Raw genomic sequence first — 13,016 nt, forward strand, 5'->3', positions numbered from 1 at the left:
AAATATCTATTACCACTTTTGATTGCAATATTAATTGAAAATATATCACACCATACAAACTAAACTCGTTTACATGTTCCCAGCCTCCGCCAAGTGAACTTTATGGTGGACAAACACCGTGCTCGTGGGTTTTCTCGGGGTTCTCCCGTTTCCTCCCACTTTCTTCATTCCACCATTTTCACTCATCTCTCATAATCACCGTCTCCTTTAGCCTAACCGGCATAACCGTGGGACGTAAAACTAAAGATTTCATTTCATTTTTTTTTCGTTTACATGTCACTGCCACTTATTTTTCACCTGTAGACTAAGTAATAGTAAGGGCGCCGAGTTCTCTGTAAATTTGGAGGGGGTCCATTCAGATGCAGAAGATATATATATGAGAATTTTAAGACAAACTGCATTCAAATTATGCCAAAAATTGTATATTCATAAATACAATAGGGAACCCACATGAGCTTTGGGGGGGCCGGGCCCCCGCCCCCCAAGATCGGCGCTCTTGAGTAATAAAATCAGGCACGATCAGATAACGCTTGCATTACGAACTGTGAAAAGCTAAAGCCAAAACTTTTTTTTTTTTTTTTTTTTTTTTAGTTTAACGTCCCATCCTACTATTATGCACCGAGGATAAGGGAGACGGTGAGGATGAGACGAATGATAATGGTGGAATGAAGTACGTGGAAGGAAAGGGGAAAACGCTCCGAAAACCCACGCACATAATTGTCCACCCACCACAACGCCCATTTGGCGCCGGGCTTAACCAGTGAACCCACATGTTAAAGATGAGCGCTCTACCACTGAGCCACTGCGACTCCCAAAATGTTTTGGTTGTTTAAAATGTCTAAATACAATATTATTAGCGTATGATGGACAGAAACATATTCAAAGACGAGATATATACCTAGGTATATATATCAATTTACAGGTTTCAATGAGCTAAAGAAAATGAAACGCTTGAGGGTAACATCCTTATGAGAAGTTTTCGAAAAAAGCGATTTTTTTATGGCACTGAAAGAAACTTCATTCGTGGCCAGCAATAACAGGCTTAATAACACGCCACCTTATCAAACCTTTCATAATGGCACTAGCAAATAAATGAATCTTTTAGTATAACGTCTCACGATTATGTCCTTTAAGCTAAAGGAGACGATGACTAAAGCAAGTGAATGATAATGGAAGAATAAGTGGAATGAGAAAGCGGTAGGAAACGGGAGAACCCCAAGAAAAAAACGCGGACACGATGTTGTCCACCACAAATTTACTTGACCGGGGATAAAACCAGGGACTTCACGCACCAGACGTAAGCACTTTACTATTGAGCCACCGTGCCCCCCGTAACGAACGACACTAGCAAGAAGGCAGTACACACTGTGATTAATGAGTAATATTGCTTGAAAAGGAGACGAGAAGCAATGTCAATTCTCGTGTCGTTTTCGAGACGAGGCGAAAACTTTCTTGAGCCTGTGGGCAACACTAATTTAGGAAAATTTTGTACTTTTATACTTTAAAAAAAAAAAGAAAAGAAAAAATCTCAGATGCAAAGTAAGTTTTCAGATAAGTTAATGAACAACAGATCTTCTTGCAAACGACCTTCGAATAGTCGTTTTCCTTTAGTATTTGTAAGACGAAAAGCAATCATTCGACTTACGTGTTATAGCTAGGTTATGAATACCGGTCTATATATACGTATATTTGCGAGTGTCTGTGTCAATTTAAGGGCGCCCACACATAGATCACAAGAACTTCCCAGATTGGAGAACGCTTGAGCAAATGGACCATTTTTTTTTCTTTCTTACTCTCCTTCAGAACCTCCGTGATCAAATGCCTTTGTTAGTGGAAAAGATTTCACCAACGATGATGCTCTCGCCATTTCGTACTTCGCAGCTTGTTACATTAAAAGGCTTTCACGGTTTCTCGTCTAGATTGGCACGCAGAACAAACTGAAAACTATCGACTTTCAAATTGTCTTTCACGCGTCTTCCACGATAAATCAGAGCTAGCCCTGCTTTAAAAGTTAACATGACCTTCAGTTCTTCAACGTTCTAGAAGGAAGTTTTTTTTTCTTTCTTTTTAAGATAGAAACTATTAATAAAACATGTCCATCAATTCCCTGAGAAAAAAAGTAAGAAAAACGGGAAAAGACTGATAAAACAACAAACTTGTAATTTAATACAAGTGTTTCACACAAAATGGGTCATGTCGGTTCTAATGGATTGCTTACAATCTAGTGAAATTCTAACTAGCAGGGAAAATACGCTGCCATGACTACATTAATACCAGCACATAGTAAGTTTGTTTACATTTGAAGACACTTTTCAATTGTAGAATTCTCTAATGTAGAGATTCATGATACAAACATTTTCAATTTGTATTAGCAACCCATCTTAGAAAGCATGGTAGTTCAGCGGTAGGAGGGACATCTCTTTAGTGCAAATTCATATGTTCAAAACTTGATCGTTCTGAATACAGAAGAAAAATCGTGTGCGTGAATTTTCTCAGGGTTCTCAGTTTCATTTCATTTACCCTACTAAAACAATCATTTCAAATCTTTCATTAACCTTTATCAGCACCTCTGTTTGAAAGCCATATTAGTAGGTCAGGTCAAAAATCTTAATAAGAAAATGCTAGTATAGCATTCATCAGGGTGACTTGACAAGAGCACTGCAATCTAACAGTACGTAGAATATTTCAACTAATCAAATAGGCCTATATATAATCATACTCATCAGTGGATTTCCGAAAATGTTAGGCGTGCAGATGCTCTTCTTGAATCGAGGCATAGAAAGCTTTGATTCTAAGAAAATTTCAGTTCGCCAATCATGCCTTAATGCCTTAATATGTCGTTGGTATTGAAATTATTTGTTCATATAAGCAAAAGTTGTTCTTATTATATGAGTAATTAGTAACACCGAATAGATATTCACGTAAATAATCAGAATACAGAAGGTGGTGAATTTTACATGCTAGAGAATGATCTAACTCGCATGTTCAGATCACTTTGAAAATTAAACCTGAAATTCCCGAAGCTCTTGGTGTAATACATGTTTTCATTCTACACGACTTAGAATTGCTTGAAGTAGGAAAGCACAGTAAATTTTACCATTTAAGAGTCAAATGGATTATTCTTTCTTTCTTTCTCATTTGACTTCTCCGTTTGTTTTATTTCTAGTGCCTCATTCTACTACATGTTTACGCTTGGCTTGGTGTATAATCAGAAAATAAAACCCGAGTCCATTACTTTGTATTAGATTTGTCTCTGAGAGCTTGAAAGTACTTTCAAGCAGACGTGAAATGTAAACACTTCCTCCATTGCCTTATTCTAGATAAATAGATAAATACTTCTGCAGGAAAACTATAGCTCTACTTAAAACTTTTTCCTTTTAATATGAACTTCCTTGTATCGTAGTGATTCTCTCTCCCTTTCGGTGCGTTAGAAACAGGATTAAAGATGTAATATATTTTAATCTCGTAAATTTTTAGCAATTTTTAAAGAGTTTGCCTTATCAAAACTCCTTTACCATCTGTCTGTGTGTGTCCGTCCAACTACCAAAAATGCGTTTCCACTCGTCCGGGAGACAAAAATTTCAAGAACAATTTGATGGATCATCATCAATTTTGGCCAAGATGTAGAGGGTCAGAAGATAGGAATGAAGTTCGCTGATGGAGGTAATATTCAAATAGGAACTGATAGAAATCAACAATTCCGTGAGCGTCAATAATTATAGAGCAAAAAACAGTAATAGATAGCGAAAAAAAGCTGTTTTGTACAATTTAATTTTTTTTTTTGCAAGAATCGTTTTTTTTTTTTTTTTGTCACCATTCCAAATCCACTACAACTTCCTGTTTTAATGTTAATGTTTATAGAGCAAAAACAATCAGAGATAACGAGATACATTTTTAAGAATCGATTTAAGGTTCTAAGAATAGGTATTTAAATTTTCTCTTAAGCCCTTATTCGAACTGAAGGTGACACAAACCAAGTACCGTACTTCTAGTTTTAACGTTGATCGCTCTGGAATGAAAACTGTAACTGATAACGAAGAAGCTGTTTTCTGCAATCAATGAGGTGTCCTAATAATACATTCTATCTCTAGTCTAATTTCCCTACTAAACCGGAAGTGCCGGCTTCAATATTAATTGAGATTATACCACGCCATACAAATCAAACTCCTTCGCGTGGCGTACACATGACACTACTATTTGTTAAAATTTAGGGGAGAGTTAGGGATTAGATTTTTGGGCTTTCGGCATCTATAGCCGTGTTAGCCCGTCACGTCCTTCGGCGATCACACTATCTGAGGAAAGGGAAGGAAGAAAGGATTGGAAGCGGCCTCGGATCTATGTTAGGTACCATCCCAACATTTGCATGGTATGAATGAGGAAAATCTAAGAAAAAACTCACTCAGGATGGCTAGCCTGAAAAAGCTTTTGTACTTTTCGACCGAATGTCCATACCGGAAATCGAGCCCGGGATCGCTCACACCAAAGACAAGAGTGTTAACGACTACGCTAAGCGGGGCCACTACTCGTTAAAATTGAAAATCACATCTATTGTTCTGCATAGGTAATTTGGTGAGGGTTTATTTCCATATTTCATCGGCAATCGAAAGATGGCTCCCTACTGCAATACGAAAGGTATAGCATATAGTAGTGTGTTGGGAAACAGATGTTGCAAGAAAACAATGAATAAAATAATTTAAGATGTGCTAAGAAGAAAAACTATTAAAATGTTTTTTTTTTTGAAAAAACAACCTTGCCTAAGGGACAAGAGAGACTTTGTAATTATTAAAAATATAATTAAAGTGTGATAAAGACGGAGGATATAAGGAAAATACAAGCTGGCAAAAAGGAAGGACGGAAGCAGCCAAAGACGAGAGGAAAATTCAGTCATGTGGGTGAAAGGACACCTTATATTCATGTAAAACCTTTTTCTGTTTGTAAAATCTTAGTTAAAAAAAAATCTAAGCTAAGTAAGGTCTCTTGTAAATAATATCTTGTAATTACAAAATTTACTTTATTTAATAAAGTTTGGTTACTTAAATATTCCTCCCAATTCTTTTACTTACTTCCACAAAAAAAAAAAAAAAAATAAAAAAAATAAAAAAATAAAAAAAAAATAAAAAATAAAAAATAAATAAATAAATAATATAAAAAATAAAAACCAATATTTTAAAATTAACAACAGTAAATACTCAACATAAAAATGTATTATTATCTTTAATTAGTAATATTAATTATTAGGAAAAACGCATTTTTGTTCCTCCTTTATTAGTGTAATAGAGATTTTAAAAAAGCAATATTGCTAATTTTTAGAAATCAGTATCCTCTCTAATCATGCCATTCGAAGTACATACAGTATATCAAAGTATCCCACCCAATTTACAAGTTCCGGGTTCAGTTCCCAATGGGGGAGCACAAAATAAAAGTAATTTCCCAATCATTCACTTTTATCAATCATCCGTCTCCTTTATCCTAAAGAACATAACTGTGGGTCATTAAGTTAAATATAATTAACAACAAATCTAAAGCAATAATAATTTTAGTGTTTTCCTTTAGAAGGTATAAAATACATGATCCCTCTTTAATTTGATATATTTTGTATTGGAGCGACTCGAATTACAAGTAATATTCTACGTGTACTACTTATCCTCCTCAATCATAAAAGCTTTTTTTTTTTTTAATTTTTCTTGGTTCAACGAATAGAAATGAATAGATGATTATCTGTAATTTCATTTTGCACATGTCAGTTGCATTCAAATGTCCTGAACAGCCAGCCTCTCTGTCTCTCTTTCTTTCCTTTCTTGCTCAAAGAGATTTTATATATTTCTGAGAACGACCACTTCAAAGAAATTGAGACTGGTTGTAATCTTCTTAACGTATGACTTTTGGTTTGAACTAAAGTTTAGATTGATTCGGACAAGTTGGCTAGCAAATTCTTTTGAAATATCTGCAATAAACTGCATTCATTGGTTAAAGATAAATAATAAATCAGAAAGAGTATTGTGTTATGAATACAATTTAAAACCTTCTACTTGTACTTAGAAAATATATTACTTTATCGTTTCAATTAATTAATTAATCCATTCTTATAAAAAAATATTTCTGACTTCATTTATATTTTTTTCTGCATAAAATAAAATAACACTTAGTAAGTTACTAACAAATATTACAAATATTTGGGAAAATTAAAACTTTTGATTATCATTTAAATAATAATAATAGTAATAATCTTCACATGGTATCTGACATCTAACCAGAATAAGATTCGCATGCGAAATTAGTCTAGGATGTATGAAACCGACCAGTAGGTATGCGCACGAGACGAGTAGAGAAAGGATTTTCCTGACAAAATTGGAGTTGAGACACGGCTCTTTCAATAGAGAAATATACATTTTAGTTAAAATGCATCACTTTTACAGCACATTTTCGAGATGAGACAGCCACAAATCTTGTCTCGTGCACATCCCTACCGACCAGGTCATTCACATAAGTTTCTATCCCGTACTTCCCATCAGTGGCGGCTTTTGAGGGAAATCACCTAAGTACAAATTAAGCTTTTATGCCGTTAAACTAAAGGGACAAAACTTACCTAATTCTAAAACTTGTCTAATTCTTGTATGCAATAATTCTTGGATACGATATATGATACCTTTATAAAGTTTGAAGCGATAAAGGTTTAATTTGTACCGATGTATCTTTCCTCATGATCCGCCTCTATAGAGATTGGAGAGCAGATTGGAAGCTTCTTTCTCAGGAAAGCGGACGATAAGAACTAATCATTAACATGATTGGCCAGCATAATGATCTTTTGGTCAATCACAGGCATAGGATTGCTCTACCACGAAGACAATTTCATGAAACGAGTTTTTTTTTTTTGAATATTTAACATGTCGACCATTACATGAGCACTCATTCACGGTCTGTTTGCGGAAGCTTTTCCGCACAAGTCACGTTTTCGTCCTTCAAGAGCCTGACTTACTTAAAAATAATACAAAATTTTCTATTTTTGTTTTGGTTGTTTTTCATAAGTGAAAGGATATAATGAAATGCAATTTACCACAATCATAGATAATGTTCTTCGACAACAGAAAATACGAATCTGAAGAATTTTCAGTGTTACCATCCATAGAAATTACAGTGTTATCAGAATAACAATTCCCTCAAAATCTGAATTAATACAACGACTAGAGGAACGAACTCAACTACATTTGATTAGGTATACGTAATCAAGTTGTTTTGGTATCCTGTGAATTACTTTTAAAATAACAATATTATTTAATTTTAATACCTGTATATTAAAACTATTTTGTTTATTAAAAACTAAATACAACTATTTAAAAAGTAGTTCACAGGATACCAAGACAATATGGTAAGTAATCAAATGCAGTTGAGTTTGTTCTTCTACTCATTGCCTTAGCTTAAATTTTGAGGGAATTCTTATCCTGGCAACATAGTAATTTCTATGGATGGCAATACTGAAAAATTCTTCATGTTTATATTTTCTGTTGTAGAATAACATTATCTATGATTGTGGTAAGTTGCATATAATTATATCCTTTCCCGTATGAAAAACAAGGAATACAGGCTCTTAAGGAGGTTAATGGGCATCCAACGCGGGCTTCATCGTTACGGCCTTCCAAAAATACCTTGTGCTATCTATAGATTTGCCTTTGTGTTAAACACTCAGTCGAGGACCTGTTGAACTATTGGAAAAGTTTCCGCTATAAACTTGCCGAGTTTCACACAAAACTTGATCACATATGTGTGTTTCAGTGAGCGCTGCATCGCGACTTGTACAAGAGACGAATCAGAGGCTTACGAAATTGCTCGTCCTTCACCTCCGGAAACTCGGAGGCAACTGCGCAATCACTCACTCATTAGTTCACTTATACTATCATCGATCCTGGCGGATACAGCGCGCTGCTACGTACAGACGCTTCACAATAAAATGTATGACATTACTCTTCGGACAGACCTTGTATATACATATTATTATTTGTTTGTGTCTGTTTGTAAGGCCATTTTTTTTAGCACAGAGGCTATATGAAACATGGACTCAAGATTAAAGTGGGGTTCGAACCACGAACCCATTTATTTCATTTTTCTTTTTAGAACTAACGATCTCTTCAGTCGACCTGAGATCTGTTTTATAAATAATCTCTATAAAATTTTCCTTCTTATTTACCTTGAACTCTTTATTGCTTTGTGCAACTAAAGTAACCATGTTACAAAAATGAGGATATCTCATTACTGTTGGAAATTTGCCCATGCAGCTTTTCCTACATTGATAACGTTGACTTTTGCTGATTCTTGCTCTCAAGGACATTTCAATTAAACTTTTTTTTTTTTTTTTACATAGTATATTAAATGTACACAGACAAAATAAACTATAGTTCAAAATACTTCCTAACATTCATGTAACATGCACCCAAGAGCGCCCATGTTGTGGTTTTCAAGGGGGCGCAAGTATAAGCGACGTTTCAGGATATAGTTTCAAATTTTGAGTTGATTTTTAGTTTAAAGTCCCGTTCAGCAGCGAGGCTGTATGAGACGTGGACCTACTGATTAACGCGGAATCTGAACCACATGAGCTCCCGCCGGGAATCGAACCCGGGTCTCCCACGCCAAAGGCGCGTACGCTAACCGCTTAGCCACGAATGAGCTCAGTTTCAAATTTTGTTGTAACTAATGTAAAAAATCTATTGAGTTTTCAATATTCCCAAGTACAATTTCCTCTTAGAAGGGGGGGGGGTCGAGCGCCCCATCTTGCCCCCCCCTAATGGGCGTCCTTGGATGCACCTATGTTTATATTTTATAAAGGGGTGTTTGCTTGTAACAAACATTTTGATTAAAAGAAATATATTGTAGCTAAAGTTACTCCTATATAGATAACAAAGACACTATGACTTTTCGAATAATGTATTAACTTTACACGGATATGACATCAGTATGAAATTTATTTGTCTTAACATGCATCTTTACAATTTACTTAAAAATTAGAACCAAACAATTCCTTTATTAACTTCCAAATTTCGAATCAATTACTCAGTGGATTTTATCTGTTTTATTTTCGAAACATTTTATAACATTAACACTATCTTAACTGTTAAGCTTAACATCTGTTTTTTTACTTGTCTCTATTTGAAGAATTTTTTAATCATACACAGTTTTAATCAAATTGATCGAAAAAAATACAATCTTAAATAATGTTATATGGATAATTTCCGATCACAGTAAGAAAAATGTGCTATTAAACAAGCAACTGAATTCCATTAAAAGGAAGTAGGTTTAACAAAATATATTTTGTCCTTTCAAGGAAATGTGATATAAGGATTACACAGTGTCAAATGAATGATTGTGGTTTCCGTTTCTTTCCTCCAACACTAACAGCGATATTTATAGTGACGGGATTACTATTATTAAATTTTATCCGAAGCGTATATATCCTTAGCACGAGTCTATGAATGTGAGTACCAAGTATATGCTATGTAAAGAACAATTTTATTCCTAGTAGTTCGACAAGAATATGTTCGGACGAATACTTGAGTACGTTAGAATGTCTAAATATATGTATTTTGTTGAAAACTGTATAATTTCTAATGCAGTTAACTTTCTGATTAATTCCCTCAGGAATCTCCCACGAGCTATATGGATTGCTATGCCTATCGTGACCGTAGTCTACGTACTTGCTAATCTTGCTTATTTTGCTGTGATATCTGCAGAGGAAATGCTTGCGTCGCCAGCTGTTGCAGTAGTAAGTATTAAAAGATAAAATTTTGCATTGCCATCTTATATTCGTATCAAAATGATAAAGAGAGAAATACCTATATATATAATTGTCAAATATTGACTTGCCCGCTAATACTAATGAAATATGAAAAACTTCAAAACACTACTGAAATTTTTGTTAGTTTTTTCTAATAGCTCTACTTATCAGGTAGTCTAAAAGGTATTGAGCCTTTGAAAATCAAAATCATGAAGACAGTTATTCTTATTTGAAAGTAACATTATGGAGCCACATATGCACCATTTTGTTCGATGTCTTCTTGCTATTTTTTCGGTAACACCATCATCCTGTCGCTATAGAACTTCTGTGGTTTCTGTTCAGAGGATAGTGATGAGTCTGACGGTGCGAGGTCCGGGCTATACGGTGGACGCATTAAAATCATCCAGCCAGGTTGTCTCAATTTTTTACGAATCATTAGAGATATACGTATATGCGGTCAGACATTGTCAGTGTGATATACGACACCCTTTCTGTTGACCAGTTCCAGCCGTTTCTTTTGAATTTCTAGGTACATTCTCGTTAGTTGTTGACAGTACATATCGGAGTCTATCTATCCTTTTGCTCGGCTGCAGCACCTTTTGATGTACGATGCTCTTCCAATCCCACAAAACGCACAGGATAACCTTCCTGAGCGTCAGTGTGGGTTTTTAGCACTTCTCGTCATGATGTTTCTTGTACATTGCTGTCATAATTTATTCATTTTTATCACTTGTGATCAATCGCTTCAGAAGTGGCGCAAGTTCGTTACATTTCAATAGAAATTCGATCGGATAATTGTTTCTGAGTCAAAATGATGTGGTACCTAAATGTCGAGTTTCTTTTTGTAGCCAACTTTCTCTAAATGGTTTAAGATGTTTGATGATAGATGTCTAGGTCATTGGCAATATGCTGGTTTTGCTCGACTTTTGCCAAAATATCATCTACTGTTGCTGTAATTTGTCGCTCACTGCGTGGAGCATCTTGAACATCGAAATTTCCAGAGTGAAAGTGTCTGAACTATCTTTTTGCTGTTGCTTTCGATAACGTATCTTACCCATAAACAGAACGAATTTCTTCACGGGCATGCGCAGTATTTGTGCTTTTATCGAAGTAATATTGTGGAACGTCGCACTTATGCGGAAAGTTCAGTCATCTTCAAGGAGCAATACCTCTTTTTACACATTTACTAGCTTCAAAAGTAAAATGACGTTGTGCTTGACTCGCTGCGATTCATATACACTGCAATTTGGCACACTAATGCAATCTCCTGCACAAAGGGCTCAATATTTTTAGACTGCCTGATGTAATGTAAATTTCTAAAACAAAATATCTAAATCAGTCATTAGCTCAAGTCAGAACATGCTATTTTCTTTTAAAGGTTCTACGTGTTTTCTTATTGAAACAGGAGAAAATCTTCAGAAAAAAGTCAGAATGGCCGGGAGCGGTGTTTGAATCTCAAAATTACGAAGCAAGAACAATAACCACTAGGCTACGCCCTCACGGCGTACCTTCGCAAGTTTTCTTTTTTAAAACAATTTAGCGATATACAGGGTATCTCAAAAGTCCCCTGACATAAGATAACGCTGTTATTATCAGAGTACAACAAAATGTAAGAGGGGATACTCTCTTCAAGTATGATGTTTTCAATTTAAAATGAAGGTGTTTTTTTTTTTTTTTAATCGGACGAGCCGTTTGGGCTGTACACTTTTTATCTGCCCAATGTTAAATGAAAATGAAACGTTGCCATTTACCAGGATCCACAACATAAGTGAATGAAGTTACTGTCTGTTATGCTAACGTGATGATGGCCAGCCTCCATTTCAAACATGCTCCCATTCACCACACTCTTACAAAATTTGTCCACCTCCCGTATCGTCCTTCCCTCCCCCAGCCCCAAGTAAATGGCAACATTGCATTTTCATTTAACATTGGGCGCATAAAGAGTGTACAGCCTAAACGGCTCGTCTGTTTTAAAAAATTCCTTCACTTTAGATAGAAAACATTATATTTGGAGACGGTTTCCCCTCTTACATTTTATTGCAACTCTGATACTAACAGTTACCCTATATCAGGGGACTATTGAGACACTCTGTATGCAGTCAGAGATGCTATGGTTTTCAATTAATGATTATGCAAAAAAGAAAAAAAAAACTATTTTAGATTCAAAGAGAGGTGCTGAATATTTCGATATGATTTGCTGAAATTAAGATTCAAATCTACAAATGAAATACGCTAAAGTGTAAGTATAGTTTACATGGCAAAGTTTTCTGTTTACTTTGAGAAAGGCTTTAAGTTTCGAAATAACAATGTTTAGAGTTTATGTTAACTTTTAAGTACGCTCTTTTCGATAGTGCAATTAGGTGTTTGTTTATCAAGCATTTAATTGTGCTTACTATTGTAAAATATTGTTGTTTGTAAATGAAATGATCTTTAATTTATCGAAGTTAAATGAAGAAAGCGGGCGATTTGCAAATTAAAGGTGAATGTGGAAGAAAACGGAAGAACTTCCATAGATACTATCCGCCTTATGCAGAGTCGTTTGGACGTATGATTAGCGTCATACTAAAGGCCTGACTACTGCACGAAACATATGTTAGTCGAACTCTTTAGTATGACACTAATCACGCGTCAAAACGACTCTGCATAAGCCCTATGTTGCCCAACTCAAACTTGCATGGTCTGTAATCGAGCCAGGGATCCTTCGGACCAAAGTTAATTATTCTATCACTGAATCACTGTTTTCCCGATTTTAAATTTGTATATTTTGCCCTGCAATAATAGGTAATGATTGAAACGTTTATTGCAGACAGTGGCGGTGTGTGATTAGTGATAATAGAGAAGATTTCTACTTGCAGTGTATAAATGTAATACACATTAAGGTTTTCCGTTATTCACTTTTACGTTTATTTTTATTGTTTACAGTTGTTCTTAATTTAATCAGCCAAGATGTTAAATTCAGTACCCTTAAATAGATGAATGAATTAATGTTCCTTATAATTCGTTTCGTTAGCTAGCATATTTAATGTTTAAACATTTAATGTTGTTTTACGTCTTATGGAACTATGTATTGTACATGGGACATTATTATTGACAAACATTTGTTCCCATTAAAAGCCAATTTACTGATGTTGATTTTGGGCTTTACATTCCATAGAAGGAGATAGGTAATGAATTATGATGATAAAGCCGTATACACTAAACGAAACTCAAAAACGCAATCTGAAGTCTCATTTGTGTTAACTTTATCTATTTT

At 34.9% G+C, this 13,016-nt stretch overlaps 1 protein-coding gene across 1 annotated transcript in view; it reads left to right on the forward strand.

Annotated features, from left to right (window-relative positions):
* JhI-21 (Juvenile hormone Inducible-21) overlaps nucleotides 1-13,016 on the forward strand; it is a 93,797-nt gene that overhangs the window by 67,924 nt on the left and 12,857 nt on the right. The window contains exon 4 of the mRNA XM_081761062.1: nucleotides 9,628-9,751. Within this exon, the coding sequence (XP_081617188.1) occupies nucleotides 9,628-9,751 (124 nt within the window). The remainder of the gene's footprint in view (nucleotides 1-9,627; nucleotides 9,752-13,016) is intronic.

This window comes from Thermobia domestica, chromosome 1 (assembly GCF_964235325.1).
Source record: "Thermobia domestica chromosome 1, izTheDome1.hap1.1, whole genome shotgun sequence".
NCBI lineage: Eukaryota > Metazoa > Arthropoda > Insecta > Zygentoma > Lepismatidae > Thermobia > Thermobia domestica.